The following is a 16440-nucleotide window of genomic DNA, read 5'->3' as shown; positions in this document are numbered from 1 at the left end:
TGAAGATTCAGCCAGGAGGAAGCAGGAAATTGAGGAGGGCTATGGAAAGCAGGTTTGAACCCTAGCCCTGGAATAATGGGGATCCTGAGTAGGACACCAGATCAGGATCCTGGGCATGGACCCTTCCTTTAAACTCAGATCATAAGGCAGAGGCTAGTAATATTTCAGTATAAGGAAGGAAACTGATGACTAGAAATGAGGATGCATGGTCATACCAGGTAACCCTGATACTGAGCCGTAATTTTGGTTTTCTTAATGTATTACACAACTAGAGGTAGATTTGTTCCCAGAGCTTGGGGGCAGTACCAAGTTAGAATGTGGAAGTTCTATTGTGGGCCGAAATCAGCTTACTGTCAATATAGTGGATACCCCAAAGACAAATCTCAACAATGAGGGTAATAAGTACTAGAACACTACCAGTTGCCTAGATTATACTTGTTGTTAAAGTTGTCTTGTATTCATGTTGTTTATTTTTCATCTCTCCTCCCTGCTTTTCTTAAATCTTCCAGAAACTATACGAGCTGAATAACCTTCACGCACTTATGGCAGTGGTTTCTGGCTTACAGAGTGCCCCAATTTTCAGGCTGACTAAAACATGGGCGGTGAGTAATTTTCCTTAGTTAATGAAAGGTTAGACTTCCTGTTGGAAGTAAAGATGTGTTAGTTCCTTTTATAGTTCTTAGTAAGGTTAATATTATGATAATAGATAAGGATTTTTGAAGTACTTTGTACTGTTCTTTGAAACCTACATATTTTTTTCTCTCTCCTTAAATAAGTATTTCACTGGGCTTGTTAGTTATTTTTTGGGTAAATTAACAACTTGGTGCTTGGTTTCTGCTCTTTAGGAACTCATTTTTCTAGAACCTCTTTAAACATCTTTGACAACATAGCATTTCAAGCTTATTGATGGGAAAGTGTAAATGCAAAAAAAAATTGTGTTAATCATGTAAAGATTATGCTTTTGGAAAATTTGAGGAAGATACAAATTGTAATTTTCAAAAAAAAATTTACTGATTCAGATTTCCATTATTTTTTAGTCAATAAACTCTCAGGTTGTTTCCTTAGGAATCATGGAAAATCTGATAGTTAACATGAAAGTAGGCAGTGTTTCTGCACATTGTGGTATTATGCTAATCATATTTGGTTCTATTACTTTAACAAGGTCAGGGTGTGAATTTTTACTTTGTGCAAATTTGTGTAGTTTTACAGTTGATTAACCAGATACTGACCTCAAGGTTTCTAGATATTTTTCATTTAGATTTTATATAACTGAAATTTTAGATTCAGTTAAATCTTTTCATATTTAATACTGTTCTTTAATGTAAAAGAGGAATGATTTTGTTTACTACATTTTGTACAGAGGGTTAAAGACTTGACTGACTTTAAAACACTTTTTTACTTGATAAAATATAACTTTGTTTTTAATTAGCCTAGTGCTGTTTTCACTTTTCTTAGTATCTGAAGAGACAGATGTTTCTCATGAAAATCAGGGTAGATTTCTATACTGGAAAAACATTAGTTTGGAAGAGTTTATGGTCCTCTTTATATTTTATTTGTGTTTTAGAAACACCTGAGTGAATGGTTTTCCTACTCTAAAAATTATTTTTAATGATGACCTTATTTGTTAAAATTTGAACTTAATGAGGGAATGAAAATGATTATAAATATACAGTTATGAATTCCATCTTTGAAGTTTTAGGGAAAAGAATTATACTCTGGTTTATATTGTGGTTTAGAAATGAGATACATTTCCCTCAAGTTAATTTTTATTTTCCTTGAAGTTATTTTCGTTGTCTCCCTCATGTATTGCATGGAGAATAATTTTGTTTAAATTTAGTAACAGCTCTATTATTAATCTGAATAAAATTTTTGGTATTTATATTAAACTTTAAAATATTCCACTTTGTGCCAGGCACTGTCTAATTGCTTGACATGCATAGTGAATGATATAGACAAAGTCCATTCTTGTACAGCTAACATTCTACTGGGGAAAGATAAGCTGAAAATAAATAAATGATATATCATAAATAGTGATAAATGCTCTGTAGAAAAGTAAAGCAGAGTAAGTGAGATATAAAATACTTCCGTGCTTTCCTTTCTGTGATGTGTGGTAAGAGGCTCTGATAAGTGACATTTGGGTAGAGACCTAGAGTAACTGAGAAAAACATTCATGTGCATATCTGAGAGAAGAGAATTCCAAACAAGTAGCCAGTGCAAAGGGCCTGACAATGTTCACAGAATAGCAGGGTGGTCAGTGTTGGCAGAGTGAAACAAGCTAAGGAGTAGTTGATGACAGGAGCTGAATTCAGAGAGATGGCATCGAATAAGAGAATGCAGATGCAATTTACTGATATTCAGGGAGGTATAGAGAAGGAGTGTTGGGGGGGGGGTTCTATCTTATACATATCAATTTTGAGTTGGCTGATAAAATATTCATGTGGAACTATAAGGTCAGAGTTAGGTATACAAGTTTAATAGAACAGTTAGAGCTAGAGATACATTTTTGTGATCATCAGCATAAAGATAGTATTTAAAACATGAGATTGTAATCAACAAAGGAAATATCACGGGTAGAAGTTTTCCACAGTCAGGTAAAGAAGGTGTTTCAAGAAAGAGTGCTCACCTGTGTCAAATGAGAACTTGGAGATGACCATTGAATCTGGCAGTTGGAAAGGATTGGTGACCTTGGCAGAGGTGGCTGCAGTACGGTAGTGGGATGAAAGACTGATTGGATTTGAGAGAATGGTGGAGAAAAAAATGGGACAGTAAGTACAGAGAATGCATTTGAGGAATTTTGCTGTAAAGGACTGGGGTGAGGTCCTGTAGAGAAATCTGGCAGTAGCTGGAGGGAAGTAGGATATTAAAGGTTCGTGGCGTTTTGTTTTCATTTTGAAGATGAGATCCATGACAATATATTTGTATGTTGGTGCAATGATCTAATATAATAGAATGAGGAAATAGTAAGAGAACAAAGAGTCACTCCAGTGATACCTACTAGATTAGGCACGAGGGAATGAGGTCCAGTACTCTAGTGGGGCAGGAACAGTTTATCCATTTTAACAGGAGAGAAGGGGATGCATTTGGTTACAGACACAGGTATGTTGGTAGATTTGGTGGTGGGATTCTGCAGAAGTTCTTCTGATGCTTTATTTCGTAAGACATAAGAAGCAAGGTCATTAGTTGAGAGTGGGGGAGCTCTTGGTTTGCAGAAGGAGGAAAGGGTGAAAGTCATCTAGGAGAGTGTGAGAGTGAATTGACTAGAGAAACATTGTAGGTTTCGTAGGTCTTATGAAGGTCCGTTTGAGATTTTTGATCGTGAACTTAACAGTGAAACCAGTCAGGAAAGTTATGTACTCTCCAGCCAGGTTCAGGTGTTCAGCATTAACCTGGAGAAGTGCGGATAATTGTATTTAAGCAGAGATGGAATTTTTTTAGGCTTGTTTGTACCACAGAGGGGTCAAGGATAGTATAAGAGATAAAGTAGTCAAAAGTAAAAGTTGTTTTAGTGATAGATGAGGAGTTTAACCCAAGTAAAAGGAAAGAGATAATGAACAATGAAAAGGTAGTATGGTAACTGGTGGAAATCCTGGTGCCCTCAAATATTTATTGGGTTCAGGATGTCCTAGGGAGTGGAGGCTGAGTGGTGGAAGATGAGATGATTCAAAGAGGAGTGAAGAAACTTAGAAACCAGGGTATTGGGAGTATCGTCTGTATAAAGACTGCAGTCATCAGGATATAAGAATAATATTGGTTCATAGACTCTTCTTCTCCAACTACTAAAATCTTAATGATGGGAAAATAACTTGTAGCTCTATTAATGACAGTAATATAAGTGTTGTAATCTAGTGTTCTTTTGTCCAGTACTATAGCCACTAGCCACATGTGGCTATTAAATTTAATTCCTTAGGATTAAATAAAATTTAAAGTTCAGTTCCTTAGTCTTTCTAGCCATGTTACAAATGCTCAGTAGTCACATGTGGCTAGTGGCTATTGTACGGACAGCACAGACGTAGAACATTTCCATCATCACACAAAATTTGATTGGACAGCACTGATCTAGTGCTTGAACTTAATTAGAAGCTGGAAGATTTTGGGGAGGATAGTGTGACAATAAGCTGGAAGGAGTTGTGAAGAGAAAGGAGGAAGAACGGCACCTAACTGAACTCCAGACTGATGTTACAACGTTTGTAAGAAAAGAAAGGTCAAAGATGGGGCTTTTGCAGAGAACGGATCCTGAGTCCTAGAGGGTACGGTTGGAAAGGATTGGGAGGGGTAGGGTATCGGGTCAAGCTAGAAGATAATAAAGATCATATGAATGAAGAATTGAGAGTGTTTGGGGTTTTCTTTAAAACCGACAAAGGGAATGTACCAGAAAAAATCCTAAGTGGGGGAAATATTAGCAACGTTCGCTTTAACATCAAGGAAAAGGATGCCCATTTTCACCGTTTCTATTCAACATAGAGATCTTAGCCAGCACAGTCAGAAAAAAATGATTAGAAATAATAGGATTTATCCTCAAAAAATTAGAATTACATAGTTACCATTTATCCATCAATTCCACTTCTGGGTGTATACCCAAAAGAATTGAAAGTGGGGATTCAAACAGATATTTTTACACCAGTGTTCAAAGCAGTATGATTAACAATAACCAAAAGGTATGAACAATCCACATGTCCACCAACAGGTAAATGGATGTACAAAATGTGGTATAAACATACCATGAAATATTATTCAGCCTTAAAAAGGAATGAAATTCTGACACATGCTGCACCATGGATAAATCTTGATGATATTATGCTAAATGAAATGAGCTAGACACAGTAGGACAAATACTGAATGATTCCATATATATGAGGTCCCAAGAGTAGTCAAATTGGTTGAGACAGAAAGTAGAAGGTGGTTACCAGGGCCTGGGAGGAGCAAGCATTGAGGAGTTTCTGTTTAATGGGTGTGGAGTTCCAGTTTGGGAAGATGAAAAGAGTTCTGGCCTTGGGTGGTTGCAGTGATTGGCCGATAATGCTACTAAACTATACACTTCAAAATGTTTAAAATGGTAAATATTATGTATATTTTACCACAGCCTTTTAAAATAGTCTTCTGAAAACAAGTCTCTGCTATGCCACTGGAGATTGAATCCTTTCAATCTAGTTATTGATTTGTTATGAAAATTCCAAAATATAAGTTATTTTTATACATATGAGACTGTGTGGTTCTTTAGTTTTGTGTTTCAGATGTGTCAAGATCAGTTATGAGTTCCAAGTAATTTGTTTCTCCTGATACTGTACCAGAGTTTTAGAATGAATGACTTTGGAAAAAAAGAATAAGTTTCTTTTTATCCCTGCTATGTCATGTCAGTATATTTTGCACATTTAAATGCTTTGTTATGTGGGAGAGAAAAGGATGTTTGGATTTACAGGTCACTCAAGCAGAGAGTTGCACCTAATCTTGAAAATGCCGATCAAGTGTGTTGAAGCTGGGCCACAGAAAGTTGTGAAACCAGTGTTTCAGACCCTGGAAAATCTATCTAAAACATTCAGGCAAAGAACTCCTTGAACTCTTGTGTTTTAAAGAGAGAGGGATATTGGTCAGATATTTTCTTGATAAAGATTATCCAACGGTAATCTGCCTCTTGGAGCCTGTGAAAAATAGATTCCAACGTCAGTTCCAACTGTACTACTTGTAATACTAGAAAGAGCAGGTGTTAGAGTTTTCTGTCTCCAGGACCAGACTGAAAAACAGGATCCTGAAAAACAGGACGTAGTCTTTGTGAGTGGATGACTGATGAGTGTTGATATGTTCTGCTTCTCCTTTGAATCTCAGTCACCTCATCTTTAAATCAGTCCTCTGACTTTTCTGTTAACCTCATAGGAGAATTAGAATTTTATGGGTGGAAGTGTTTTGCCTACTATAAAATAACGTAAATATTTTATGATACAAAGTGAAATCTGATTACATCATAATGAAATAGTAACTTCACATATTTAAAGAGAAAAAAAATTTTCCAGAGTCTTTGGAATACTTAAAAATACATCTTTTCTGAATCTTTTAGTTAATACTTTTTGGGTGACTGACCCTGCTTGTTCTTTTATTCCCCTTGATAGCTCCATTTTTTCTCAAAGGGCACCCACTACAAATCTACTCCTCAAGCCTCCTAAAACAGCTGCTGTTGATTGATCAGCTGTATGCAATATAGCACTGATCAAAGGGATCAAAGAAAAAAATGTCAAAAATCCAAACATGTAAATCATAGTTGTTTTTCTTTTTTTAATTTATTTATTTATTTTTGGCTGCGTTGGGTCTTCATTGCTGTGCATGGGCTTTCTCTAGTTGCGGAGAGCGAGGGCTACTCTTCATTGCGGTGCGCAGGCTACTCTTCATTGTGGTGCGTGGGCTTCTCATTGTGGTGGCTTCTCTTTTTGCAGAGCACGGGCTCTAGAGCACAGGCTCAGTAGTTGTGGCACATGGGCTCAGTAGTTGTGGCACACAGGCTCAGTAGTTGTGGCTCACGGGCTTAGTTGCTCCACGGCTTGTGGGATCTTCCCGGACCAGGGCTCGAACCCATGTCCCCTGCATTGGCAGGCGGATTCTTAACCACCGTGCCACCAGGGAAGCCCTAAATCATAGTTTTATAGTTACTGGTAGGACTAGCCACGATTAGATTTATCAAGGAAAATTATTACTTAAATTATGAAATGCAGTATTTATTTCTTAATGATTATGTAAGAATTATCTTTATCTTTGAAGAGGCCGGGGACAATGCATGAAAATATTTGGGCATTTGAGCTGAATATGAATAAATAATTATTATTATTTTGTTTTTTATTTTTTGCGGTACACGGGCCTCTCACTGTTGCGGCCTCTCCTGTTTGCGGAGCACAGGCTCCGGACGCACAGGCTCAGCGGCCATGGCTCACGGGCCCAGCCGCTCTGCGGCATGTGGGATCTTCCCGGACCGGGACACGAACCCGTGTCCCCCGCATCGGCAGGCGGACTCTCAACCACTGCGCCACCAGGGAAGCCCCATAATTATTTTAAATTAGGAAAATGATTAATAAAAATTGTTTAGCCATTTAAAATAGTAAAGATAAGAAATAATGTATTATAATTTACTACTTAGTAAGTTAATTATTTTACGTACATACAAAGTATATTGTATTTTAAAAATAATGAATTTGGGTTTATTATATTAATAGACATGTTTGATTTTGTTTTATTTATATACTACCAAAATATAATTAAAGAAGATATAACTTTGAAATTAAAATTCAAATTTATAGTAACTATAACTTCAAGTCTTTGCTATAATAAAATTGGATTCGGAAATAACTTAGGCTTTTCTGTTTGTTTTTTAGTTATTAAGTCGAAAAGACAAAACTACCTTTGAAAAATTAGAATATGTAATGAGTAAAGAAGATAACTACAAAAGACTCAGAGACTATATAAGTAGCTTAAAGATGACACCTTGCATTCCCTATTTAGGTGAGTTACATCATGTGTGTTCATTATGCCTGGTTGTTGCTCTGCCTTAATCAGTAGTTTATATAAAATTCAATATATTTTAAAAGTTCGTGTGTCCTTTAAAGAAATTAAAGGATTGTTAAGTTGAAAAAATAGACTAGAGGAATGTGTTAGCTTATTACCTGGAGTGTATTTTCATGTCTTCTTAGAGATGGACCATATGGTAAAGCAATATGTTTTACCTATTTTAGTAATGCTTTTAAAGAATGAACCAATAGTTTGCAGTGAAGTTTAATGCTGTCAAAATATTTAACATTAACTAAAGAAATTGATCAAAAGATTTAATGAATTTATTTTCAACATCGTGAGTTCTCGCTTTATGTAGTTGGCAGATATTTTACAGTGAATTATGAAAAGCAGTCTCAATGAATATTGGTGTTACTGTTTTCCTGGAAGAAATTAGCTGTTTAGCTGTGGAAATTTAGCTCAGTGCTGAGACAGACAAATCTGTATTTGACATATTATTTGCCTAAGAATGTATCTCTTTACTATATAGTTTACAGTGTTGATGAATTCCAAGAAGTATTGAACCTAATAACATTATAAGCTTATGTTCAACAAAATATGAATAGTAATGCCTTATTAGGTATTTGAATAAAAAAGACTGAAACATACCGTTCTAAATGTATATGTAAATTTAAATACAGAAAATACTTTATATTATATACACCTAGTATATGCATTAAAATAAATTGGTTTGATCCCATGTAGAGAGTAATCAAATGATAACATTTGCTTTGTCCCAGTATCCCCTTTGCTCCCCTATCTCCACTTTGTCTTTTATGTAACTACTCATACTGGATTTCACCATAGCTATTTTTGAAAATAATGGAAAAACCTGTTACCAGTTTAGGAGACTCTACAGTGTAAACTTTGAAGTCTTTACAATACCAGTGACCGGAACACAAAGTAGGGACAAAGACAGTTGATGACAATGTCATTCAGCTGCTCTACGACATCAGCCTTAGTTTGTCAGAGAAGACTTGAACTTATTAGACCATTGTGGGACATTCTAGAATTCCAGTGGTAATGGGGAATGTTGTACACCCTGAATTGAAGGCAGAATACTCCTATGCATTGTATAGATAGTGGCCACTACATACCATTTGTCTGTTTCTTTGATAAATAGTTCAGGGCCATAATAAGCATGACTCAATCAGAGAGGCTGTAAGCTGGATATTAGGAAAGACATTCTGCATGTGCTCCACTTGTCACCTTGGCTGTGCCCATTCTTGAAAGATGTAATTTGGGGAGAGGAAGAATAGAGGATTTTAAAAAGTCATCAATATCTTCATACTCCATAAAAACATAAACTTTTTATAGCATAAAGAACATTAGACTGAGAATTGGGAACCATAAATTCCAAAATGGCTCTACCATACTAACTTTTCAAGTCATTGAATTGTCTTCTTTAAGCCTTGTTTTCTTTACCTAGAAATAGCACACATAGGACCAGAATCATGTTCTTCTTAAGGCTGGCTGGGACCACAGTGGTCTCTTGTATCTAATTCACTTATATTACAATTGAGAAAACCGAAGTCCAGAAAGGTAAAAGAGCTGGCTCATAATCCTAAAACCTAGTTAATGACAAATCTGAAGTTTTGATCTAGCATCTTTCCAATTATACCTGCTAAACTCTCATTCTAAAATTTACTGATTCTATGATTGCATTTTTTTCTCATTGAAATGTTTTTCTCAAATTTCATAATTTGTATTTTTTAGAAAAAGATTATTTTCTATTGAAAATGAGAAAATAACAATATAAATCCTTGTGTTCTGATGTCTAGTTCAGAGGTCTTTGTTTTATATTTATTCACAGTAGAGACTTCAGTACAAGATTTGATGTTGTCTGTGCATGTGCACATAAGCGTACTCTCATGCATGTACAGGGGCGGGGTGGGAAATCGTTGAAATAGTGGAATCTGGAAAGGTTTTCCGTTAAAGAATATACCTGTTTTCTCCCAGCACTGGTACCTAAAACAGAGTAATTGTTCCTGTGGGTTAAAGCAAATGAGGCAAATACTGAGGTGCAGAAGTTGGTTTGGAGAAAATAATAGAACCATGATCTTTCCTGTGTCTTCAGTTTGGTCTCCATTGACTCCTCAATTTAGTTCTTTTTCAGTTTATATATTCTCATGACCCAGAATCTCCCTTCTCACTATTACCTGTAATTTTGTGAGAGGTTGATGCTAGTTATTTCTGCTTATTGAAATTCTCCACTTGTAGCGCCAGTCTCTCTTGATTTGCCTTCTACGTTTCTGGCTTTTGTTTTATCGATTTCTCTTTCTCTGCCTTTCTCTTAAATCTGTTCTTATAAAGGTCTCAGTCCACTTCTTTTCTTCCTCTATATGCTCACTTGGAGTAGTCTCATGCAGTTTTTTTTCTGTATATTGCCTGATGACTCCCAAATCTTAGACTAGACCTGTACATCTCATTGTCTTTGTAATTCCTGCAGCCTGGTAACATTTTAGGTACTCAGATACTCAAATACTGATTGAATGAGATATGTATTGGTAACTCTTAATTTAGCATGTTCAGAAGTAAATTCGTCATTTTTCCCCTTCTTCCATACCTGATCCCCATCTTATTTCCTGGGTTAGTCTACTAGTAATCACAGTGTTGCATTATCTGCACTGCTCCACCACCCTAGAAACCTGGGGGTTTTGTTTTTGTTTTTGTTTTTTTACTGAATTTCTCCTCCTCCTCCACTTCTTATATTCTCTGTTGACACAAGATGCATGTTTCTGAGGGTTATTCAAGAATTAGAAGCCAAAAGGGGGGGGTGGGAAATGGCAAAAACTTAAGTTAAAATAGAGAACATACACTTTAGCATCTACATAATTTTATACATTGGATTCTTCATATAATTATTCATCCCTATACCAGTTTGTGAAGAAGCATCTGAGAATGTAAGATTGTGGAACATTTGGCACAAACATTTGGTAGACTTGGGAAGGGAAAGTGAAACATTGAAACGTTTGTCAGACAAGTTATTGTGACTCAGTTTAGTCCATTTCCAGCATGAAAATCGTCTTTTTAAGGTAGTGACAGTTTCATTTTATCGCAAAATTTGAGATTAAATGTATTCATTCCATCTATCAGAACATACATGCTTTTCCTAAGAAAATGTGAAGCATTTTCAACTTCATACAACTTTTTGACTGCTTGATTTATTTATGTCATAGACAGCTGGTTCATTTTCTCATTCCTAATCTTCAATACCGAAGCGTGTTGAAGAATGAAGATTTTACAGTAGTTTATATCCTGCTAATATTTACATTGTTCATATTTTGTTCTAATTTAAAATGAATTAGGATTGTGATTTTTAAATTTAACTTTTCTTTATTTCAGAATTTTTTTACCAGTCATATTAAACTAGGCCCAGTGCAGATAGATGCCAAAAAAGTCAACATTTACAAGATGCTGTACATTTGATAGGAGAGAACCTGTCTCGAAGACGTTTGAAAGATAATGCTCATTATTCATATTGGTAGCTTCTATTTAACTATCTCTCTTCAAATATACAGAATTTGCATAATGCTACCCTTTATCCATTATGTCTGCAAACGTTCTTTTGGAACAAATGTATCAACCAAAAGAATCTATCTACAGTGCACAGAGAAAAGGTGAAGGCTAATTATCTATTTCTTAACATGAGAGACATGATCCAAACTAATGGTGTTTTTGCCCCTAAAAATTATGATCAGAACCAACCATTTTTTGTGAAGCTTAAAAAAGAATATGGAGGTTTGTATGCTAACAAAACTCTTATTTTGATACTGCCAGATTTATTTATAATTCAATGTGGATTAAATTGTAAGAAGTAGAAAATGTTTTCTTGGCTTTCAACTCATCATCCCTTGAAAAATTGTCTCTTCTGTTGGTTTGCATTCAAGGTAAAAATTAGTCAGCCTGGACAATATAGTGAAAAATTCTTAGACTAAGGATACAGTTTTTCTGGAGAGAAATAGTTTGGCAAATCTCAAGGAAAAAATTGTTTTATATGAGAATTATTGCTTTAAATCTGAAAATCATTAACAGCACTCATTTGTTCTTGTCATTGGAGAACAATCTTAAGGAGCTTATTGCAGAATTTGGCATGGGAAGTTTTGCTTTGCTGGAGAGAGAGAAAAAGAACATTGTGCAAAAATAATTTAGTTGTATGAAACATGATAAATATTCTTTCATGTGCATTTTCTAACCTCATTTCTACTTTATTTATGTAATTTTGGGAAGATGCAGTAGCTCAACCAGCTTAGGTGGTTTTCTGAGAAGGAAAGCATATGTTTTTAAAACTATGGAAATAAGTTGTTGCAGTTCTATACATTGCTTTCTATTAAGTAGAAGCAGAATGTTACAGAGAAGTTTTTTTAAACTCTCCTGCCCTTCTGTAGGACATGAGTACACTGTTTTGATGTGTCTACGTATGACTCCATCTCTTGTAGAGAAAGTCCCCTGCCCCAACTTAAAGATTTTCATAATAGGCCTTTTTTTTTTTTTTTTTTAAGAAGAGAAAAGCTGTCCTTGTATCCATCTGTAATATGGGATATAGTGCCCCTCTCATCCCCTGTCCTCTGACAAGCACCATTTTGTTTTCATTAATCTCTTTCCCTCGGCAGTGTATAAGCCCTGAATTTGTCTTGGTCCAGGGCTCTATGTTTAGCATATAGAATAAAAGCGGGCACGCACTTACTTATTGGTTGACTTAATTAATTAAATGATCCCTTTCTGGCTCTTCCCATTGTTCCAGCAACTTCTTTTGTTTTAAATACATTTATTTGTGTGCACTTTTGTATACAACTCCCTACCCACCCCCAGTTTTCTTTTGGTGCATCAGCTGGCCATCCAGTGTTTGCTTAGCACTATGCTTGGTGATAGATGTAGAACAGGGATCAAAATGGACTTTGTTCCTTCCTTTGTGGAACTTAACATCTCTTTAATGCCAAAGGCTCAAGTTGATGTCATTACCTTGTGAATAATCTCTCCTATATCCTATGTCATGAAAGAGGTACATAACATTACCAGGCCTTGATAGCGGTGTCCTCATCACAGCTAATGAGATGTTTAAAGCATGCCTAAACTTACAAGGACTTTCAGATTTTATCTGATCCTCTTTTATGTTTCACTAGTTTTTAACCTATGTTGATCTCTGAGTAGAATATAGTTCTTTAGTTTTACGTTAGTTTGAGAAATTTTTGCTAATCTATGTATAAATATTTTCAAAAATAGTAGCTTTTTATTCACATTTCTATTCAGATAATTTCAACAAAGTCCAAAGCTTTCTGCAGCTCTCTGGGAATTAATGAGATTGTTTTCCTGCCCCATTGGTAGAATTTTACTTGGTTAAATGTATAGAAGTCTCTGACACTGATCTCAAAAATGCCTAATGGTCAAAAAATGTCATTGGCTTTTCATATTTTAAGAGTTTTATTCCATTTTCCTTTCTTTTGTTTAATTTGTGTATAATACACACCACGGATTACTTTACCTTATTCTTCTCATTAAGATTACATATTGAATTCTAAAACAGCAATAAAGCATGTTCAGTCATTTTCTATTGAATCTTGAGAATGAGCTCTGACCAAATGGCAGCTAGCCCTAGCTTTTTCTTTAGCCAGAATTACATTCCCATTTTCCATTACCTCATTTATATCCCCTTTTACCCTCATTCTTTTTTATATATTTAAAATTCTTCTAACATTCTTTAATAGTATATTTTCTGAAGTTTACTTTAGACCACTCAAAGACTTGTGATATAAAAGGGCTGGGGGGGGGGGGCTTCCCTGGTGGCTCAGTTGTTGAGAGTCCGCCTGCCGATGCAGGGGACACGGGTTCGTGCCCCGGTCCGGGAAGATCCCACATGCCGCAGAGCGGCTGGGCCCGTGCGCCATGGCCGCTGAGTCTGCGCATCCGGAGCCTGTGCTCCGCAACGGGAGAGGCCACAACAGTGAGAGGCCCGCGTACAGCAAAAAAAAAAAAAAAAAGGGCTGGGGATGGGGTTACATTGATTTCTTTCCCATTTTCATAGTTTTTCTCTTAGTGGCCTTATATCTTTAAAAAATATCATGTGTAGAAGCTATACAGATCTGCATTTTAATCATAAACAGAATCAGGTTCCCCCAGTTGCAGCAGCTTTGCCAGTAGTGTTTCCAACAGCTGATATTTCAGTAATGTATTTTGTAAATTTTTTAGCAAACCTTAACAGGAGACTAATAATAAAAATCTTAATAAGTAACATTTATTTGCAACTTAATCCTCTATGCCCAACACTGTATACTTTACATAAATTATCTAATTCTTAACAACAACGTATAAGATACGTGATATTATTCATATATTATAAGTGAAGAAACTGGGACAAGGGAGGTTAAATTCACTTGCTATAAAGATATGCATTATAACCATTTCATTTATAGTTCAAAGAAAGCATTGTGGGATTATATTAATATTTTGGAAATCTGTCTTTAGTTTTAATTTTGAGTTCATTCTTCAGTCTTTCCTGTAATTATCTATAGAATTACGATGTAATAACTATTGACCCCACTGATAAAATTGAAAACTGAGCTTATTTTTAGATGGTTTTTTGAGGAGGGGTCATGGCATCATCATAAGTGGAATCATTCTTTTCTTATTTTCTCAGACACTAAATAAAAGACTAAAAAATTGTTAGGATGTAATCATTTTTAACTTACCATTGATTAATTTAAATATATAAAAATCATATCACATTAGTAAAGGTTTACAAGTAATTTGAAACATTTTCATGATTGTGGAAGTTTTTACAGGCTTATTATATTATTACCAGTAGGAGTCCTAAGAAATATAATGCTAGAAGAATTAGCACTCCTGTATCATGACTCATAGAGTCAAGTGAATATTAGACTGAAAATTTGATCTTTATACTCAACCAGGCTTGGAGCCTGAGGATGAGCTTGTTAGTTCATATCTACTAAATTTCAGTATGGTTTCTAATATTGGCCTTATCCAATATCTCATGTTTTAAAAGTCTACTTCAGAGATGCCAAGTTTCCTTGACATTGATGGTATCCCATTGAGTGGAGAATAGAGTCTAAGTCATTTTTAGGATAAGCTTCATTTCATTTATTAAAAATAACTAAGCATAAATAATCCTTCTATAAACCAGCCGCAGGGTTATAGCTCAATCTTACTGAATGTCAGGCAACCACACCTTATTCCTTGGTAACCTGTAAAGTAGCTAGCTATCGGACCTTGCCTGCCATACATGTGACTTATCTAATCTCTTGACAAGATTCTCATTAGGCTGAAATCCCTTACTATAGCTATTCTTACCTTAATTTTTCTTACGGCCCATTCTCTTAACTACCTGCTGTAACAGCTGACATAGCTCTGTTAGGTTTGCAAATGAAGATCATGGATCGGTGTAATTTTGCACCTGAAAATTTGGATATATTGTTTCTTTTAGTACATTTATTACTCACTCTATGCAAGGCACCGTGATAGGTAATGCAGAAAGTACATAGATGAGCAGTAGTAATCTGGCACTTAAAGGCTACTGAGTACTTACTAGTGTCAGGCATTATTCTAAATGTTTTACCACATGTATTACCTCCTTTGATTTTCACAGTAACTACGTGAGCTAGGTACTGTTGTTATCTCCATTTTATAGATAACAAAACTAAGGCAGGAATACATAAATTGCCCCAGGGAACACAGGTACCTGGTAGATTTGGGCCACAAATCCAAGCAGTTCTGCTTTTAGGACCTATGCTTAGCTATGACATAATACCGCTTCTTTTTTTTTTCCCTTTGCGGTATGCGGGCCTCTCACTGCTGTGGCCTCTTCCGTTGCGGAGCATAGGCTCCAGACATGCAGGCTCAGCGGCCATGGCTCACGGGCCCAGCCGCTCCGCGGCATGTGGGATCTTCCCGGACCGGGGCACGAACTCGTGTCCCCTGCATCGGCAGGCGGACTCTCAACCACTGCACCACCAGGGAAGCCCAATACTGCTGCTGCTTCTTTGATCTCAAGGAACTCACTTGCCTAAGTCATTCTTAAGCTTTCCAGGAACTTCAGAGCAGAGCTATATCACCTCTATAAAGGAGAGCACAATGCACCCTGTGGCCAAGGCAGTTAGCATTCAGCACAGTTTTCTAGTTTGTTGACTTTCACATGATTCTATCTTTAATAATATTCCTCTTCTGTGAAAATTCTCTAAGACTTGTCTTTAATAGGGTTTTGGATGTTTAAGTGAAATGTTGTAGTTCTGCAAATAAATGGAATGCCCTAGTAAAATTTTATTCAGTTAAGATTTGATGAAACAATTAGACGCCTAATTTCTCCCAGAAATCTTACAGCAGATTTTTCTGGTTCTGGGGATGGTGGAGAGGGACTTTAAAGCCATCCCGAAAGGACCACAGGTAAAGCAAAGAATAACATCAGGGTTTCAGGGTTTGATGTTCTCTTACCTTCTTTCACCATAAGTTTTATTTTGAGATGTGGCAGAGCAAAAACATTGGTCGTGTTGATGGACTTGAGTTGTTCAGATAATTATCTTCAGTTTTGACTGGTTGAGCAAAAGTCTCAGGAGATTTCTCTAAAATTTTTAGTTCACAAATGAATTAAGGGAAGGTCAGCTCTAAGCAGAACATAATTTCTAGAAGAAAATTGTTCTAGAAGATTGGTAATAAAGTTGTTAGTTGCAAAGATGAGTTAAAGATACACACACACACACACTGGAATTGGCAGTTTGGACTAGCCAAACCCCTGTGTATTCCATTCTGAAGCTGTTGAATCTCAGTATTGGAAAAATATCTAACAGTTTCTTGAAGTTGTTTTAGTCTCACCCGTAAGTATGCAGTCATGCTTGTAAAGCTGTCCAAGCTTTCTGACTTGACTAGCAGACAAGTTTTTTCTAAATAGTAAAGATCAGTAAATTAGGG

At 36.0% G+C, this 16440-nt stretch overlaps 1 protein-coding gene across 6 annotated transcripts in view; it reads left to right on the top strand.

Annotated features, from left to right (window-relative positions):
• RALGPS2 (Ral GEF with PH domain and SH3 binding motif 2) overlaps nucleotides 1-16440 on the top strand; it is a 162588-nt gene that overhangs the window by 78483 nt on the left and 67665 nt on the right. For all 6 annotated transcript variants that reach the window (XM_029228375.1, XM_029228378.1, XM_029228377.1 and 3 more), the window contains 2 exons: nucleotides 510-602; nucleotides 7353-7479. In XM_029228375.1, coding sequence (XP_029084208.1) covers nucleotides 510-602; nucleotides 7353-7479 — 220 coding nt within the window. The remainder of the gene's footprint in view (nucleotides 1-509; nucleotides 603-7352; nucleotides 7480-16440) is intronic.

The sequence above is a fragment of the Monodon monoceros genome, unplaced genomic scaffold (genome assembly GCF_005190385.1).
Source record: "Monodon monoceros isolate NGI ecotype Baffin Bay Population unplaced genomic scaffold, NGI_Narwhal_1 Super_Scaffold_18, whole genome shotgun sequence".
Classification (NCBI taxonomy): Eukaryota; Metazoa; Chordata; class Mammalia; order Artiodactyla; family Monodontidae; genus Monodon; species Monodon monoceros.
This window is presented reverse-complemented; position numbering and strand designations above follow the sequence as displayed.